Source organism: Canis lupus, chromosome 8 (assembly GCF_048164855.1).
Source record: "Canis lupus baileyi chromosome 8, mCanLup2.hap1, whole genome shotgun sequence".
NCBI lineage: Eukaryota > Metazoa > Chordata > Mammalia > Carnivora > Canidae > Canis > Canis lupus.
The window spans coordinates 440541-460622 of NC_132845.1; the positions used below are offsets into that span (position 1 = coordinate 440541).

Here is a 20082-nt window from a genome sequence, read left to right on the forward strand (position 1 = left end):
CTGCCCACGCGACCCCGTCCGGCTCGTGCCCCCCACCACCTGCAGGGTCACGGACGTGCAAACCACCAGATCCAGCAGGTCTCATCCCCTCAGGATTCCTAGTCTCTTCCCCTGTGGACCTGGCTCTTTGGCTTTTTTGGACAACTTGCCCTTTTCCGGGCAACCTGCCTCCTTCCTCAGCGCTCTCGCACTGCCCCTCCCGAGGCTCCGAGGCCCCGTCCTCGCTCACAGTGCCAACGGGGCCAACGTCCCGCCCCGAGCGCGCCACTTTCTTGATCTCTGGTTTCCAATGGTTGCTTGTCGCCTCTCCCACAAGGTGGCTTTTAAAATTCAGCCCCGGCAAATCCAAGCTCCCCGTCCTGCCCGTCGTGGCAGAGCTTTCCGGAGTGTTTGCTCAGAGTGGGTTCTTCAGAAACTGACCCCAATCCACGGGGTGAGCCACTAGCAGCTACTGGAGTTGGTCTGAACACAGTTGACTGCAAAGGGACAGGAGCCGCCCGGGGCTGAGCGGCTCATTCTCCCGAGACGAGGACTGGGGGTGGCTGCTGGGTGCAAGGCTGGGGGACGGGGCCGTGACTTCCTGGTGCGGGGTCTCTCACAGAGAGTGGCCCAGCTGCTCACCTTTCTGGAGGATCCCCCTCTTCCACGGACCCAGGGGATACCCCAGGAACTTTCTGGGCAACTTCTTGTGTTGGCCAAGGCTGCTGGAGTAGGCTTCTTCCACTTACAGACCTACAGGTAACAGACCCACTGAGCCAGCCCTAGAAGCTCTCGCTGTCTAGGCCTTGCCGTTCCCTCATCCAGCAGGGCCTGGAGGCTTGAGTCCACCCTTTCCACGAGGCTCCTGTTCATGTCTGTCTTAGCGCCAGGTAATCCCTTCCTCTCCACGTCCTCCGCGGCCACCCTGGTTCCGGCCTTGACCTCTCTGCGGTGCTCATCCAGCTTCTCCAGGCTCCAGGGGTCGCCGTGGCCGTTCGGCTTCTCCGCCCAGAGCCTTAGGTGAGGCCCTACAGCCCATCCACGGCGTCCAAACCCCACCTCGCCGTGGCTCACGGCGCCACGGGGCCCACGGATGTCGACTCCGCGTACCGAGCGGCCAGGCCCGGGGGCCAGCCCCAGCCAGTCTCCGTAACGTCCCCTAGGGTTGCCGTCCTGCCGTCCCCTCTGCCCGCTGGTCTTGGTAAACTCCTATCTCCTGAGGAGAAACTGTCCATCCCTCGGGACGGGCGATCGGTCACGCTTCGGGCTCACCCTCCGCCCCCGACGGTGAAGCGAGGCCGCGCCCCATCCCTGGCACCACAGCGGCCGATCACAAAGCAGAGGCTGAGTGCACGGGCTCCTGCGCCATCACGTGCTGACCGGGCCGGGGAAGGCCCGGCCGAGAGCCAAAGCCAACGTGTCTCTTTCCGTCGTGGCTTGGCGTGACGTTAGCCAAAAGCAGGGCCAAGGAGCGGCGGAGCTGCAGAGCGGGTACCTTGCGCGGCACACGGCCGGGCCTGCGCCTGCGAGAAACGCTCACCAAATGGTTTCTCGACTCCCGGAAGGACATGTTTACGTGGCCTCGAGCTTCAGGAACATCTCCAAGCACTCGAACTCCTTTAACTGGGCCGCAACCCCGCGGAGCGGTTCAAGTTTCTGAACTGGTTAGTAGGCGGGGACAGCCCGGCCCGGAGGCTGCACCAGGGTCACGCTGTGAGGGACGGGCTGCCGGGGAAGGGAGCTTGTGGGGGGGGGCTGCCCGCGTCCTCCCGGCGCCTGAGGCCTCCCGTGTGAGCTCTCCCTGCCAGCCTAGGCAGATGAAGCACCTGGCACAGAAAACACTACCCGGCTTCCAGAAAGACCTACCGGCCCCCAAACACTCTGGTTTCCCACGACCCCATTTCCCCGCCCCCCACCCCAGAGTGAGCAGGGCAAAGCCTCGGCGGGCCCGCGTGCGGCTGGGCCGGAGGACGACGTGTGCGCATACAGACGTGCATATACAGACAGGTTTATTCAAATGGTGGGATCTACACGTTGGGAGGCTGTGGGAAGCATCTTATCCAAAGAAAACACATTTTAAGCAAGAGGTAAAAAAGCTTTTCAGACCCAAAGGCCATTTAATACAATGAATCCTACTTGGGTAGTTTAGCAAACAGTTTTTCAAAACCCACATCCGACAGACTGGTTAGTACTGGAAACACAGATTTGGTTTCAAAGCCGAGATGCCCCTGGTGTAACAGACCTTCTCATGAAACGCAGTTATTTCATATTATGCCATAAAAAACAGGGACACGTATCTATTGACAACTTAAATATTAACTCAATAGGCTACCTGGTGATATAAATAGAAAAAAAAATGAGACAAAAAAAAAAAAAAAAACCCCAAGTGGTCACAGACTAGGTTTGAGAAGACTAAGCCACCAGCCTACCCTGGCCTGCAAAGGTGTTAAAATCTATCCTAGAATCTAAAACAGGAAAAAGAGTCAATATCCCACTCCACAGAGACCCCTCCGGCCCGAACCATCCCCCAGGAGAGCACCCCGCGCAAGAGGCTTCCTAAGCACCTGCTATGGATGCTCCTACGTCCCTAGTTCACGACGAGCAGAGAGCGTGTCCCATCGGAGGCTGTTCCCACACGCACGCCCTAGTGGCCGCAGGAACCGTCCTCCGGGAGCCGCAGTCAGAAGGCCAGCGGACACGCGTCTAGGCCACCGGCCCACGAAGCCACGGCTGGAGCCCCGCGCGCCGTCGGCCCCACGCTGGCACGCTCCCCACTGGCTGGCGCTCCTACTCCTGGGCCTCCTTGCGGGTCAGCTTGTAGATCTCGGTGGGGCCGTCCACGTGGGTGATGGTGGTGGTGAGCTGCACTTCCTCCCCGCTGTGGACGCCCAGGTCACCTGGAACAGGGTGCTGGCGTTAGACGGGCACGGGACTCGCCTCCGTGCCGGCGGCCCGGGACCGGCCCTCTCCCCCCTCCCGGCCTCAGACGCCAGCGGGGCGCCGACGCGGGCCACATCCACCCTCGGGCCACATCCACCCTCGGACTCGCACCCCGCGGGGCTTCTGGAGCCTTCCCGTCCCCCGGAGAGGAGACCCCAGCGACCATGCGCCTGCACCACGCTCCGTCCCCGCAGTCACCAGGAGCACGTGAGGAGGGCTTACCTGGGACCACGCGGCTCCCGGTGCTTTCCTGGGGGTGGTGTCTGGCCCCCCCAGGGCCACACGCAAGAGGAAACAGGGAGGGCAGTGAGGACACGGCCTGGGGCGGGGGGGGGGCACCACAGGAGATCAAAGAAATGCACAACTGGCAGAGGGGAAATGGAAAACCAAGAGGCCGCCGTCCTCCGACAGCGTGTGTGGGGCGCACGTGCACTTGCAAATTTGCAGACAGGGAGCGACGCTGGAGAGTGCCAGGTCAGGGCGGGGTCTGCGACGTTCACGTTCTGTTCGTATTTACATTAGGTATTTTTATTATATTACACGGTTTCACGTATTATTACAGTTTGCATTTGTAGTTTTATATCTAAACTGTGGACACCTATTTTCTGGGACTAAGGTTTTTCCTAGTTCAAAGCACAGGATTAAGGAAATAAGTGCTATTTTCAATTGGGATGGAAAGTCGGAAGAGAGCTTTGGCCCAACGCCTGCAACTAATGTCACCGATGGTGGGTGTCAGTGCATCGCACGGGCTCAGACCCCCGGGCGTCACCCGGACACTGGTCCCGCAGGCTGCAGGGCCGGTGCCCTTCACACGTGCCACGCGCCGCCAGGGTTCCCCTGCAGACCCCGTGGCCAGCAGCGGCGCAGCCGAGGCGGTCCTACTGAACGCTAGCGGGCAGCGCTCTACCCAGGCCTCCCTACTTTCCGCAGCGAGGTCCTCGGCTCTTGCAGGACTGCTGATAGGATCTGGGGCCCTGTGCACTAGGTCCAATCCACGGGCTGGGGGGCAGAGCAGGCAACGGGAGGCGGCAGCCCGGCCTCCGGCATGGCCAGGGCGCACACCAGCGGGGTGCAAGGGCCACGCTGACCCACTACGTACACAACAGGCAGGGCCCCAGCCTGCCTTCTCGCTGCGGCGGCTTCTAGCCCACTCCCGGGCCTAGCACCGTGCCTGGGCCTCAAGTTTCTCAGGCGAAGCCGGTTCTGGATCTGGGTGAGCCCTGGAAACCCCAAAGCCGCCGTCAGCATCTGCATGTCTGTGTAAGTCATCACAGTTCCAAAGAGAAGCCTGACCACCCCCGTGGACCCACTAGCACCGCCGAGTGTTTACCCGAAGAATCCCTTTCACCAAAGACTCAAAACCAGACACTAGAATGGAATTCTACTCAGGCTTCGAACCCAAGACGCTAATTCTTCAGGCTTAAAGTGTTGACTCTCCTCAGCATGTCCTACAAAATGTGTAGGATCCTACAGCTCCCTTGGGCCAAAATGACTTCAGCTTGTTTTCATGAGCCCCCGCATCCGTGTCTGCCGCGTGCCGACCCCGTTCTAAACACTCTGCAGACCCTAACGCGCTCAATCCTCGTACCAGTACTTCGACAGGAACGCTGTCGTCATTTCCACTCTATTCACGAAAAAAACGGAGGCACTGGCCCCACCAAGGGCCGGCTTGGTGCACTGGGATGAGGGATTCAGACTTGCACCGCCAGGCTCGGGAGCCGGGCTCCCAAGCCCTGAGGCCATGTGGACTCTAAACCTCCTGGTTTCCAAGGTCCAGTGGGTTCTGCCGGCAACGCAGGAGTCCACGTGCAGCGGGTCGTGGCCATAAACGCACGCAGGGGTCTGGATAAACTGCCCAGCATGTTAGCTCTGCTTTTGTATCTGATGGAAGAGAATCCAGGGCGCGCCGTATGGGCGCCCCCACGGTCCCAAGAGCTGGGACTCGGCGTCTGCCCCACGGGCGGGCTCCCGGGACTCTGCGTGCCGTGTGTCTCTTTAGAAGACGGGAAGACGCAGAGGCTTAGCAATCAGCTTCTCTAATGGGATCCCGTTTGAGGACCCAGGCCAAGGAGGCCCAAGCGGCCAAATTGTGGTTTTATTGTGCCCTGCAGGCCAACTCTTCCCCCTTTAGGGGGAGAACATGGGAATATGGCAGGAGCGGGGACCCTCCGTTTCTTCCAAATCCCATCAACCCCTACCTCTGCCAAGGTCTCGCTCCACCTGCTGTTCTCCCTCCCTCTTGGATCCTGCTACTCAGTGCACAGAAGGGCTTAAAACCTTTCCTAAAAACAAAATAAAACACCTTTTCGAAAAATGTGGTATGTTTCTTATTTTGGGAAGAGGGGAGAATAAACGGGAAGACAACTGAGAAAGGTGAAGAAAAGAATCCTTCAGTTTGCAGAAGTCTCCGTCCCTGGTTCTGGTGTCGGCTCCCGTCGGCCTGTTTCTGTGCAGTTGTTGTGGAAGGAGGCTAACCTCTGGCATCCGATTCCATCACTAAGGACCATCGCTGGGTCCGTATTTACGACCTGGCGTCCGCAGGCACGCGGCTACCTGCCTGCACCTGCGGCTAAACGCCTCCTGGAGACGCGGAACGCTCCAGGGCCCCACAGGGAGGCAGCAGTGACCGCAGCTCCCTGCCGCGGCTGCATCTCGACGGCCGTCCCTTGCACGTCTGCGGCTACCGTAGGAGAAGGGAGGAGAACTGCCTCGGCTGTCCCAGGGGTCTGGGAGACCCGCAGCCTCCGGCCATCATGGGGCTCCCAAAGCGGGCGGACACCCCACTGCCTCCATCTGGAAGCCCGGGAGCTCTCACGCCCCGAGGTCCCGGCTCTTCAGGACCTGCTGGAGCTGGATTACAGACCACCTATGTCTACCCCCAGAGCTTACGTCCTTCCTGTAACACTCCCGACCCCGTTCTTCCCTGCGGAATTTCCTCTAGTCTCGTACCGACCGAACCCCTACTCACCCTCAAAGCTAAGCTCAAACAGTAACTAATAAGGTCCAGCCCGGTTCACGGCACGATGAGAAAAACGAGGAGCGGGTGGTGTTCGTAAAGCTAGATGGTCTCCACGTAAAGGATTATGGTTTACCCTGAGGTTACGGCCTTCCTACATTTGGGATGTGAAAAATACAGTGGACAGTGGGTGTTAAAAAATCTGTAAAAAAATTTTTTTCAGGGGATCCCTGGGTGGCTCAGCGGTTTAGCGCCGCCTTCAGCCCAGGGCATGACCCTGGAGTCCCGGATCGAGTCCCACGTTGGGCTCTGTGCATGGAGCCTGCTTCTCCCTCTGCCTGGGTCTCTGCCTCTCTCTGTGTCTGTGTCTCTCATGAATAAATAAATAAAATCTTTAAAAAAAATTTTTTTTTCAAAGAACATAAATAGCCAGTACAGTAATCTGATAGGTAGTAAGTGCTCATTAAAACCCCCAGCACGACTGTCCGGGTACGGGCCGGTCCAGATCCTCCCGGCTGCATGCACACGGCGAGCTCCAGCCCTGCAGGGACGGGCGCAGCGGCCGCAGCCAGCCACCCCTCGGTCGCCTTCGGCCACTGAGGTGGATTATTCCGGGAGGGGTGAGCCACTGTCCCCGGCCCCCAGAGGACCTCCAGGAACCGGGTCCCTGGCACCTGCAATAGGGTGGGCACAACCAAACCTACAAGTTTTGGAAATCCTAATGTTATGGGCCGAACCCTAGCCTTGCCGAATGTAGCTGTTCAAGTCCTAGTTGGGGGCCCTCGGACGTGACTGTTGGGAGATGCGGCCTTGCAGGAGGTCAGGACGTCCCATGAGGTCACGGGGCGGCCCTTGTCCGGCCTGGCCTGCATCTTCATGAGAAGGGGCGCTGAGGTACCAGCAGTGAGGCCGCACGACGGCACGGAGGGAAGCCGGACGCACTCGGTCTGGGGCCTAGAGCCTTTGGAGCCATGAGGACATGCCCACGCTTCGCGGTCTCAGCTCCACGGGCTGCGGTGCTTGACGGAGCCCGGCCATTGGACACGCTCGGGAGGCGGGACGTGCCCCAGACGACGAGGCGGCCGCCACCCACGGGGCCGCAGCAGGGACTGGGCCGCCCGCTCGCACCTTCACCGGGAAGCGGCTCCGGTGGGGGCCACCTCGGGTCCGGGCTCCCACCACGGGCATCGCGCTCGCGGGCACCACGGGGCCGGGTCCCCAACATGCCCGGGGAAAAGCCCGCTCGATAGAAACAGAACGGGACCGGCCGGCAATGGGTGTCTCCTGGTCCCTTTGTCATCGTCATCCAGTCAGGAATTCCGTGGCTCAGGTTTTTTTTCTACAACCTTCTGACCAGAACTCTACGGACGAAGGCACGGCGATGAGAGCCTGTTATTAACAAATGTCCCACTTCAGAAGCAGCTCCGACGTTTTTTCCCCACGATTCGGTGGTCGGGGGCTTGGGCAGTGTTGTGTGTGCGGCGCATCGAGGCCGAGCCCGGGGAGACCTGCAGTCGCTCGGCCCTAAGGTCAACGCCGGCCTCCCTGGCGTCTGCCCAGCGTCTGCCCGGCGCGCACCCAGGTGCTCCACAGACTGCTTACGGCGACGCTGAAAAGAACGACTTGAAGGAAATGGCAGGAGGAACAGGGCAGAAGATGTGAACGGTCCTTAAAAGAAAGAGGCCGAAGCGATCTTTGCTAAATCAAATGTCTGCGTGTGTTGGTTCGTGTCTGTGCACAAACGTCCATACACACGCACAGGACACGATCCTATTTAGAGCCCCTGGCGGCTCAGTGCTTGAGCGTCTGCCGTCGGCCCAGGGCCTGACCCCGGGGTCCCGGGATCGAGTCCTGCCTCGGGCTCCCTGCAGGGACCCTGCTTCTCCCTCTGCCTGTGTCTCTGCCTCTCTCTCTGTCTCTCATGAGTAAATAAGTAAAATCTTTAAAAAATAATAAATAAAAAAATAAATACACGCGTCCATAAATACACATGCATATGGTGTGAAATAACTGACGTGGCCACAACGGTACCAGCAAGACGGAACCCGGAGCCCCACAGCCTGGGAGCACCCAGCAGCCGCCGCAGAGGTGCCTCGTCCCTCCCTCGGGCTTCATTCCACCCCGTCTCACCCAGCCTGACGCCGGGCCCAGGTACTCGGTGGCTCATTCCTAAGGGTCACTGTCTGATCCACACAATAGAAGAGGCACAGACGTACAAGGGAAAATTAAAACAAAAACAAAAAAAAAACGCTTTTGGGAAAACAACCCTTTCTAGAACCTGCCGTCTGCTGTGTTTCTCTCAGTCTGTTCCTTGACCAAAAGGGAGACGCCGGAGTCTCTGCTGCTTTCGTTTCCGTCCTACCCCCTGCCCCTCGTGCCCCCTCCTGGCATCTCTCTCCACATCCAAACACAACGACCCCCTCAATGTTCTATTTCCTCGTCCCCTTTGGCTGCATCAGAAACCACCTGCCAAGTCCCTGGAGACGAGCTTTTTCCAGAGGTCCGCCCAGGACCCTCCTCAAGAAGGCAAGAAACCACACACCTGGGATTCATCCTCCACAGCAAGAGACCTGACTTCTTGGCTCTGGACCTTAAAAGCAGGGGAGCCGGGGAGCCCAAGCCAACTCAAAAATAAAAACTTTCCATGAGAAAGGAAAAGGAGCATGGGCGGCTGGGGGAGGGGAAGGGATGTCATCCAGAGACCCAGAGAATTTAAAGAATACAGCGTATCCCCCGAGGAGTTCATTTTCTAGGTTTCCATGTAATATTTCAAACTAGCTCTTTCCAAGGAGCTTCAAAATCCTGGCAAATGCTCCGTAACTCCTGGGAGGCCTTGGGTGGCTGGCGCCAGTCGAGGAGACGAAAAGTGAAGGAGGGCAGGAGGGGAGCGGGATCGGAGAGCCCACGTGGCACGGGGATGGCAAACGAGCTTCGGGGGCTGCGGGGCGGCTGCGCCGTCACAGCTGATCGTGTCACCATCGCACGGCTGCTAAGGTGGGTGACGTGTGTTCGTGACCGGGACAGGGTCCCAAGGGGTCTACCTGCTTGGCCCTAAGTACCAGGGGCACCTCCCAGTCACAGCGGCAGATCCAAGACCAAACAGGCATGCATAGTTCTGGCGGGGGGCCTGGGGGAGGGATGGGACCTGCTGGTGAGAACCAGCTTTTGAGCTTTCTGTGAAATTTCAGGTCAAGCTGCCTTCAAGGACAACAACGACAACAAAAGAAAACAAAAAACAAAACAAAACAAAAAAAACAACACAAAAAAAAACAAAGCACAACGAAAGAAACACCTACAGGGAACAGACCCGGTGCTACTGTCAACCGCAGGGCTTCAAGCCAGGGGGTGGCCGTGGTGCAGCGTAGGGCGTCCTCCTCGGGGGGGCCGACACCTGGCCTGCAACCCGGGCGACTGGCCCAGCGGGCGGCAAGCGGTCAGGCAGCCTGGGCAGGGCGGGCGGCACCGGCCCCCACGGCCTAGAAGGGCAGGACGGGCAGGTCCTCCCCAGCGGCTGGAAACCCCCGAGCCGCGACACGGTCAGCCCGGCTGCCACTTCCCGGTGAGGTCCTCTCCTGCGCTTTGGCCACGAGGAGAAACACAGCTATAGACTCGCGCGGCCCCGAAGGCTCCAGGACAGCACGGCTGGGAGACGCGGCGCAGGGGTCGGGCGGCAGAGGCCAGGCGCGCCGATGTCACGAGCGGAAGCCACCGGGGAGTTTTCGTAGTCCGGGTCCGCGGACTGTTCCCGGCAGCAGGGCCACCCCAACCTCCCGGGAAGCCCGGCGACGGCTTCACGCGGCATTTCCCTGGGTCCTGCTGGATGCTCTCAGGAACATGCCCAGGCGGCCGCTCGGCTCCGACAGGACCGCGACACGAAACCGCGACTCCTGGTCACAAGCCCGACATCCCTTCCTGCCGGCGCCAGGAGGCCCACCTTGAGAGGCTACGTGCTCCCACTTCCACGCTCAGGGTGGCGGCCAAGCCGGAAGGACCCTCCGACGCAGCGGCGGGCGCGGGCGGAAGGTGGAGGGTGGCTGAGGGCTGGCGCGGCCCCAACCCTCAGCAACGGGCCCTCTACCTCCCACACCCGTCACCCCTCGCGTTAACCTCAACTCTCAACACCACCGGCCCATCTGTGAAATCTGAAAACTGAGCCCGAACTCTTACTTCTAATGCCTCAACTCAATCAACACTTCCTGGGCGCCCTCAAGGACCCGTCCTTGCTCAGGAGTTAGCTCTGCAGCGGAGCCGACGAGACAGGAAGCTCATCTACGACACTTACGGGGTCATCTGAAGGGTATAATCGTGTTTCCCCAGGACTGTTCCTTAGGACACGATTTCCAAAAAACAAAAAAAACCCAAAAACCCCAATAAACCTAAAACAAAACACTGCCTGGAAAAAGGAGCATAGGGCCAAATGATTTAGTGATTTGGGGAAAAGCTGTCCGTCCCACCCATTTAAAAAAGGCCTATGGTGCAAATTAAAGTACTAAAGGCATCAAGATGTCTTGCAGGAAAAACCTCATTAATGCTGATTAAAAACCCAACGACTCTAAGTCGTTTGACTACTCAGACGTATCAATATCCTACGGCAACAACATTCGATTGAATATAGTCGGCTGGACTCCAACGAGGGCGATCAGGAAGAGGTTTCAAGAAAGAGGAAGCATTCTGAGTGAGCCCAGGAGATGAGGAGGGTTTTATCAGGGCCCAAGTGGACCCAGGATAGGAATCCACTCGTTCAGAACAGCAAGGACACGGCTCGGGTAAAGCAGGGGTGGAGCCAGACAGCGCAGGGCTGAGCAGTCAAAGGAAAAGGGCTGAGTCGAGCTCTCCGACTGTCGTTTCCTGGGCCACCAATTCCAAATCCAGGGCACACCCTAGGCAGTGACAGCCCTTTCCCTCTGCCATGGCTGGTGGAGAAGCCCCAGGTCCGCGCTTCCCTTCTCCGGACCGCAGGTCCCCATCTACAAAATAACCAGGCCGGCCAAGTCCCCCGAGGCCCCTGGAGGCATCAGTAGCCCCGCAGGAGGAGAAGGCCACGGGCAGGGCACTAGCCATGGGCCCGAGGCGCGTCAAGAATGAGCAGGAGAAACACGAAGCCGGCTCAGTCTTCAAGTCTCAGGACCCGGTCCCAGGCCACCTGGTATCTTAAGATCACGCTTTTCAAACCAGAAGAATAAACGTGGCTTAATCTCTGAGAGTCGATTTTGTTCAAGAAACTGAGGAAAGAAAACTTAAGCTTTAAAATAAAACGGGCACGTATTTCAGACTAGAATGCAATCTTCTCAATGTTTAAAACTTAAAAAAAAAAGAGAGAGAGAGAGAGACGACGACGACTTAAAGAAGTATCTGCCTTGCGGTGGCTTTCGTCTCGTGGCTCCCCAGTCCCCGGGGGTGCTCACGGACACCTGGAGGGAGCCTGACTGGGGACCCCAGAGCCTTTGCCGGGTGAACCCCGCAGGGGCTGAGCCTACGTATCCTGAACGAAGCTGTGCTGACGAGACCGGACTCACCATTGGACTGGTCCTCCCCGTAGTTCTTATGGGACGGCGCGTACAGGAACATCAAAGCAAAGACGTACAGGTTCCACATCCCATAGATGCCTGTGAAGAAGGCACTGTTCACCTGGACCGTGACGCCGCCCCACTTCCAGTGGCCTTCGGTCACCTACGGAGAAAGGAGACAACATTCAGCTGGAACCAAGAGGAGACAACAGCGAGACCGGAACCAACCGACACAGAAACCAGCCGCCTTCTCCATACGGGCCGAGGAGAGGGCCGTGTAGGACTCCTTTTTTTAAGATTGCTTACTTGTTTATTTAGGGGAGGGGCCGAGGGAGAGAGAAAAGCAGACGCCTCCAGTTGGGCTTGACGCTGACCCCGAGGGACCCCGAGGTCATGACCTGGGCGGAGGGCAGAGGCTTAGCCAACTGAGCCACCCAGGTGCCGCTACGACTCCTTTTTTCATCTAAATCACACTAGTATGAATTAGGTTCTCTGAGGGCTTCCTGTGCCAGGTACAAGCCAGTGGCCGTCGAGCTGTGTGCACATCAGAACCACCCAGGGAGCATCTCTCTCTTAAATAACAGCACAAGGTCACCCCAACCTACAGAAACTGTGCTTGCATCTCCCGCTGACCCACAGCCGTAACCCTGCCGCCGCCTCCCAGCTAGACGCAGCGTCCCTGCGGGCAGAGACCACCCCTGACTCGTGCGCTGCCCCACCCTCGGCGCCTGGCGCGTCGCACTGGCTCGGTGGGGCCAGGCGGCGAGACAAGCAAGAGACGCCTCCGGGTGAGCAGTCCTCCCTCGCGGGGAAGTCGGGAAGCGGAGAGTCACGGCCCTGGACTCGGAGGCAGACTCCACCACTCATTCTCTGCTTAACGCAGGAAGAGACCAAGACCCGAACTGCGGTCTCCTTCAGTACAAAACAGAAACTTGCAGGGGAATCGGGTAAAAATGCTTCTAGAAATCTCCTGACACTCGGTGAACCCTTCATAAGGCTACGTCCATACGGATGTCGCTGACGAGGGTAATCGCGAGGCTTTCGTACGCTTCACAGTTCTCCAAGACCGCGGTGAGGCTGCTTTTGTCTACGTTCATGACCCGAGCATGGTTGGCAGGGCTGACGGCCTGTGGACCACGCCAAGCACCGGCAACTAACAGTCTGTGCCAGCTGAGATGAGTGGAACGGCTCCGACCACCCGTGCCAACCACAGGGCACCATCGATGGCCAAATTCCCCTGTGAGAACATGAGCTGATCTATGTAAGCGTCTCCAGGAGCCCCTGTAGGAGCTACGGCGGGAGACGGAGGACGGTGGAGGAGGACGTAAGGGCCACGAGCTGTATCTAGATGTTAATGACTCAGCGGGCAGGTGGCTTTCATGAGTCTGGATCCTCCTGACACCTCCTCCGCAGCCCACGACCCCCTGGGGCCCCAGGTGGAAGCCGGCTGGAAGCACAGGTATTTCCTTCTGAAAGACGTGGAGCGTCAGTTAATTAGGTCAACAAACTGCAGACTAACCCGTTTTAGTTGGGCCCTGGTGACGCATTAACTTTTCATTTTTGTGATGCACAAACCACTATCACAAACCCTTATTTTCAAACATAGTTTATTTGATATAATGTGCTCGGGAATATTTTTTTTTTGAAGAAGAATTATTTTATGACCATCACTGGTTTTGGAACCATGTGTGAACGTTCAAGCTACTTAGAACTAACTTCTTAGAAAGGTCGCCAAGTGTCACTTTTCTTAACAGAATAGCCTAACTTTGTTAAAAAAAAAAAAAAAAAAAAAACTACAGTAGTTAGGGCATGCTTAAAATGATTTTTAGGGATCCCCGGGTGGCTCAGCAGTTTAGAGCCTGACTTCAGCCCAGGGCGTGATCCTGGAGACCCGGGATCGAGTCCCAGGTCGGGCTCCCTGCGTGGAGCCTGCTTCTCCCTCTGCCTGGGTCTCTGCCTCTGTCTCTCTCTGTATCTCTCATGAGTAAATAAATAAAATCTTTAAAAACTAAAAAAATAAAATAAAATAAAATGATTTTTAATGCATATAATGGAGGAGGAGAGGAAGTCTTCAGATAATTTCTGGAAATACACGTACCCGCTTTCAGAACAAGGGGACCTGTTCTGTAGGTGACGCGGGGGAGGCTGGGTGGCTCCAGGTTAATTTTCGTCTTCCCTGTGAAGGCAGTAGGCCCCCAATAGGTCTCTCTCCTGCAAGAGACCCTACTTCCCATGACATAAAGTGGGAATACTCAGTACTGAATTTTCCTGAAATGGATCCTTACTGGGACTGTCATAACCAGCCCAAGGGAATGTCCACCTGTCCACCTGGTCACCGTGGTACGCGACAGACGGATGTTCGCTGGATGAACATGGACAAAAGTACAGACTGGGCGGGAACGCCAGGGCAGGTGCACGGCAGTAGAAAGGGACAGAGACAGGGACTCTGAGGAAGTATCTGATGGCAAAGTGAAGATACTGTATTCCCCGGTAAATAATGAGAATTGTCCTTTAAAGTAAGCCAAGGGATCCCTGGGTGGCTCAGCGGTTTGGCGCCTGCCTTTGGCCCAGGGCGCGATCCTGGAGACCCGGGATCGAATCCCACGTCGGGCTCCCGGTGCATGGAGCCTGCTTCTCCCTCTGCCTGTGTCTCTGCCTCTCTCTCTCTCTGTGACTATCATAAATAAATTAAAAAATAAATAAATAAAAAAAATAAAAAAATAAATAAAGTAAGCCAATGGGCAGTACGTGTTATTTCACTTAAATATTGCAAACACAGATATCCGCAAAACTAAGACTTTTTAACATAATAACAAGGGGGATGATAGTTAACATTTATTCAACGCTGATATGTCAAGCACTACAGTAGGGATTTCACACGGACGGTCCCACTCAACACGTGGGAAAACTACGCCGCGGTGAGGCACGTTGTCCTTCCCAAGGTTGCTCCGTCGGAAAGTCGCGGCTCTGACTCCAAGACAAGGTATTGTTAACCGTTACGCGGCGTAAGAGTAGGGACGTTGTCTTCAGCGGGGGGAGTCTGTTACGTTGGCATATGACGCAGCTACCGCGGAGCCCAAACGTCCTTCCAAGGTTGACTCAATTGACCACAATGCCCCTTATCGTCCAGCGTGTCCATATTCACACACACACGGACACACACAGATTTGCACACCGAAATCCATATATAATCCAGTAGCATATGCGCCCTAGAGATCCTAGACGTAGGAACGGGTGGTGCTCAAAACTGGACGTACACGTAAGCCACGGCTTCCCGGAGGGGCCACGGGATCGAGAGGCTCACACCGCGGGGCGCACACCGGCGCTCCGAGGGCTCCAGGCACTGGCGGATTCACGCCCCACGGGCGACACGGGCACCTCAGGGAGCACCGAGCTGCAGGACTGCCCGCACTATTTACTCAGTAACCTCCAAGTGCACTATCTCCTGAGGGCAGAGGGCTCCGCGTGGGACAAGGAGCCGTACGCACAGCGTCGGCCCGTCAGTGGGTGTCCACCCCCCCCTCGGTCGTCCTGCCTGGGACCCCCTGAGCTCACAGCCTGTTCCCACCACCACGAACCACAGTACGTGGCCTCAACGGAGCAGGCCTTGGAAATTCGAGATCTTATTAATGCCAAGGTGGCGGCGAGGGGACAGTCCCCCCATTTTAACTCCCGGAGGGGTAAAAAAAAAAAAAAATCAGCCCAACCAGGCAAAAAAAAGAAAAAAAAAGAAAAAAAAAAAAAAAAAGAAAATCCTCTTCCCTCTGCAGAAGTCTTATTTCTAAAAGTCCCTGCTTTTCCTGATTTAACATTCGAACAATTTACTTTTGTGTGAAACCGCCCAATTATACCCCTGGAGCCAAGTGCAGGTCAAATCCCTTTGCACCCAGTAGTCTTGACAACCAACATTCCACTTAACAACAAGATTTCCGAATCCCAGACACAGGCTGCCTTACTGGAAACATTTCCTCTGTGAGTAACGGAAGGCAGCGATCCCACACAGAAGAGCTGGGCAGGCTCGCCGGGAGTTTGCTGCCTGAGGCTTGACCCGGACGTCAGGCACCTGGGGGTCCCCTTGGCGAAGGTGGGCGACCTTCTCCCCTGCACCGCACTTCCGTCCCCTACCGCCCGCCACCTCCACGCGGAACGCCTCTTTTCCAGACGGAAGGGGCTAAAATACCAGACTGTGATGTGCCATCCCCTGGCTGCTACGACTGAGGCCATTAAAATGCCAGGCATTAAAGCGCTGCCCCTCAGGACCAGCTACAAAGCCTCAAGGTCGCCGCATCCCACAGCTTCCTGCGGGTCCTTCATTCCCGGCCTCGGAGCTTCAATATCCTGGCGAGATCCCCTCGCATTATATTTCATGGGGCTTAAATGCAAGCTCTCTCAGCAAGCCCGCGAGTATAATGGGAGTTTTAATACATCCCTTTTACCTAAGGCTGGGATCTATTTCAAAAAGTTACCCAATGGGTTTTCTTTCAGGTGAGCTCATTGCTGAGACATTCCAAAATGACATTAAAAAAATAAACCCTCTGATGACTATATTAGTACAGTACCTGGGACATCGAGAGTTATGCCTGAAAACGTCTTAGATATCTATAAATAAACCTTAAAAAAAAATAGCCCAGCAGGAGGAATGTGAGGACCTAATGGAATCCGAAAGAGCTCGCTGCTACCCCCTTGGAGCTGAAATCCACTTCGGGCCGACTGTCGCGGCGGATATAAAAAGCCAGCCACGGGCTGGAGCCCTGTTGGAAAATACTGGGGCAAAGCGATATTAATCTTTTCCTCCAAAGAAAAGCCACGACTCTGCTCCTTGGAAGAACTGGCGTCCCCCGCTTCCAAATGGTGCACCAGTTACTTAACACGAGCACGGCTACGTCGGGCACGCGCGGCCTCCTCGGCCACCGTCGGGGGGCGGGGGTGCCGCGGGGCTGTGGAGCGCGGCTTTGGCTCAGGGGACGGACACGTGTGCTGGGGCCCAAAGTGCCCTTTGTTCCCGCCCCCCTGAGAACGCGCCTTGGGGTCACCTCTCGGTCCTGAGCCGAGCCCGGCGCCCTGCGGTCCCCCACGCCCCACCCGGCCCTGTTGGCACCACCGCGCTCTCCCAAGCATAGGAGGGCCGGACACGCTGGCCGCAGGAGGATCAGCCCCAGGACACGTCAGGCCTCAGCCGCCCTCGCTTGAGCCTCAGCCGGGCGAGCAGCGCTCACTCAGACCCGGGGTCTCTGCCGCACTGCAGGGCGGGCGGCGGCGCCAGGGCTCTAGGAAGGGTCTGATGCGAGCACAGCCCCGGTGAGGTCCCGGCAGACGCGGGAGCGGAACCCACGAAGACACGATGATTAGGGTTCCTTTTTCCCCACGCTCGTTTCAGCCTCCAACCCCGACACTTGCATGGCTCGGGGGCGCCCTCGGGCGGCCGGTGTCACATTCACGGGGTCCGTGAGCCGGGTGGGGAGAGCTGTAGCTTCACCTTCACCAGCCTCGAACTCAAGTTGTGTTTCGTTCAGTTACAAACGGAGAAGACAACTGCTGCTGGTACCCCCGCCGGCACCACCTGGGATTCTGTCTCCAACAGAAGTCACGACGCTTCCGTGTCAACCACAACACAGGCCCGTGACGTCTGTGACACGTACAACCGCTCGTATCTTTGAAGCCCAAAGTACTGCAGGCCCGAGGCATCTGCCGTACAAGAGGCGCACGGGAGCCCCTCCCCTAGGAGGAGAGGAGCTCCACGGGAGACAGCCCCGTGCTGGGCCTCCACCAGGAGGAGGGGACAGCTGGCGCAGGACAGTCCGAGGTACCGGGTTCTGGTCCCCGACCTCCTCGGTGTTCTCACCCTTGCTCCCGGTGTGCCTCACGCCCTGCAGCAATCGCTCTGCAGGCCTCGCTTCCTGGGGCCCTCACGCCCGCCCGCCTCGTGCAGCGGTGCCATTATCACGTCCACGCCACGCGGCAGAAGAGCAAACCTCAGGGCCGCTAAGCCAGGTGTTCGCCCCCAACCCCCCCAGCTGGGAAACAGCAGAAACGGGAAATGCCTCTCAGACCATTAGATCTCGTATCCTAGCAATGGGGTAACCGCCCCTACCGCCCTGCTGAACCCGCAGGATTTTTGTGAAGCTCAAGTGAACGACAGGCCGGATGTCAGATCTACGCGGGGCTTTCCGCTTCCTAAAAACCAGTCACCGACGTTTTTAGATTATTACCACTATTAAGGTTTTCAAGGAGAAGCCAACTTGAGTTTGGACAATCACCAGCGGAAAGGGAAGATCCCAGCAAGGGGACCTCTGAATCCTACTTCAGTGGAAATAGAATTATTACCGAGAATGGGCGACGGGCTGTAAAAGGATCTCCGTGAAGGCGGGATGAGGATCAAGTCAAGCTAATACGCTTGTTAGGGTTCTTCTTTGGGGCCTGAAAAGTGTGTTTTCTTCAGTAAACCAGGTAAGTGCCCTGCGATCCGGCTGCAGGCTTTTCATTTACGCAGCGACTTCCTGCTCCTCCAAGGAGCACACAGGCCGGGGCCTTGGAGCGCCCTCAGCGGCCTTCTGGAATCTTCTATGCAGAGCCGAGGCACACCTCCAGGGACATCCCACCCCGACCCTGCAGGGTCCACTCACCTGACTAACGATGAAGAAGATGACGGTCATAGCAGCACAGGCCAAGGTGATCAGCATGAGGAACTTGAACCTGAAAATCAGCCCCTGTTGGGAAGGAGACAGAGGTTAGTCGACACTCTCTTGGCTAGCCCCAGCACGGGTCCTTTTCTTGTTATGAAAATCTAAAAAAAAAAAAATATATATAATTTTAAAGAATCCATAAAACAAAACCCCTCAGAGCGACTAGTAAAATAGCTCCACGTAGTCGACATCTCCCCTGCAGAGGTGAGGGCGGCTGAAACCTTCACCGGCCAAGTATTTCTCGGGCTCTTATCTCCCACAGAACACTGATATCAGAGCCTGGGAAATTACATTCACGGCACGTCGTGAGGCTGCTAATTTCCCTGCTAAGCTGGTTATGCTTCTCTGCAAGGGTTCAAAGTCACCAAATCCAAGTTTTCTGCGGTTGTAATAAAATTCTGCTCCAGTGAACAAAAAGAAATGTGCATATTAATCAACATGAAGTGGATCTGGTTGAGTTTTCTCGTGTGTCACTCCAGCTCTGGAGACAGCAAAGCTTCAGCAGGCGCCCAGGGTTTCCCGAGAGCAGGATTTAAGGCAACCTGTGTTGCAGGGAGAGACACGTCTTATTCAGGGCTCACAGCTGCAGATCCACCGCATATAAAAAACCCCAGGGTTCTGCAGTTTCTGTGTCTTTTCACGAGAGGAATTAGGCCCACGTCCCCAAGGACAGCCACTTAGGCGTGAGTCCAAGGGATCCTTGAAAAATTAAGACCGTGTTGCCTGCATTAGAGGTCGGAGGATGTTGAGCACTTTCCCTTGCATGAGGCACATAATCTAAAAAAAGGAGATTACTGGATTTTATCTGATCACCTGCTGGATATTTTAGGGGAAATGTGGCCTCTTAGAGTCTGAAAATCAGATCACCTGGGCTGCAGCCCAGGCTCCAGGCGGATTCTCAGCAAGGGAACCTTGCCTAAAGCCTCCCTGGGCCAGGCCCTGACCCTTCCCTCCCCAGCTTCCCTTCTGGTATCAGCCACATTCCACCCCAAAGCTGCAGAACCCGTCCAGCAGGCTCCCCCCTTCTGAGGACGGAGAGACTGTAAACCTCAGAAAACATCCACAGGAGCCAGCCTGCGGCCTCCCAGGGTCGAGCTGGCCTCTTACTTGGCCCAGAGGTCGTCCTACGGGACGGGAGCGCCTCTCGTGTGCAGCTGACGCAGGGTGCGGACCGCCCGGTGCAGGTGCGTGCTGTGCGTCGACACCAGCGGGGATACTGGGTCACCCTCCCGCTCAGCCTGGGGGTTTGCTCACCTCGTAGTGCAGCCGCCGGACTTTGCTCATGGCAGGCAGGCTGGACTGCTTCCCGCTGATGTTGCGGAACACCTGGAACACCATGAAGCACAGAAACAGGAAGTAGAGGCACAGGCAGATGCCGGCCACGATGATGAAGGCCATCTGAGGCGTCCAGTGAAGGAAAGTGCAGGCTCACTGTCGGCACACACGCCTCTCGGCTCCGCGGGCTGCGGCGCCCTTCGACTCCCAACGGTTCGGCAACTTTCGGGGGGACCGACACTAGCACCCGGCCTTCCAGCGCCAGAGGCAGGGCCTTCCGGACACTGAAGCACAACAGAGGGGACGCTCCACGTCGCTCTCTGAGGCCAGGAAGAAGCGGAGGGAAGGGAGCCCCCTTATGAGAAATGCAGACCCAGGGCCCACCCCAAGCCGCCCGAGTCAGCACCCACCTCTCAGCAAGATCCCCAGGAGACCTGTACGCGCGTCGGGGAAGCACCAGACCCCTGCGTGCTGGATGCCAGTGGCGGCTCGCGTAGGACCGACGCTGCCTCCAAGTCAGCAGACGGGTCAGCGCACGGCCCAGGTTCCAGGGCCTTCCAAGGGCAAGGAAACCGAGCATGGTCGTGCTTGAGGACCGCTGGGCTCCCCCTTGGACGTTTATAAGGCCCCGGAGCCACCGCGGCGTCAGGAGGGGACACGGAGGGGGGAGCAGCAGGGGACGCTGGGCCGGGGTGGGGCTGGGCTTGCCCTTCTCGGTCAGCACCAGGGAAGCCCGTGGCCC

General features: G+C 57.3%; 1 protein-coding gene across 1 annotated transcript in view; it reads right to left on the reverse strand.

Annotated features, from left to right (window-relative positions):
- Positions 1–1971: 1971 nt before the first annotated feature.
- Positions 1972–20082, reverse strand: part of WLS (Wnt ligand secretion mediator) — a 92731-nt gene continuing 74620 nt past the window's right edge. The window contains exons 9-12 of the mRNA XM_072834021.1: positions 19320–19463; positions 18006–18089; positions 11392–11545; positions 1972–2876 (exon numbers count right to left, since the gene is read on the reverse strand). Of these exons, the coding sequence (XP_072690122.1) occupies positions 2767–2876; positions 11392–11545; positions 18006–18089; positions 19320–19463 (492 nt within the window). The 3' untranslated portion in view covers positions 1972–2766. The remainder of the gene's footprint in view (positions 2877–11391; positions 11546–18005; positions 18090–19319; positions 19464–20082) is intronic.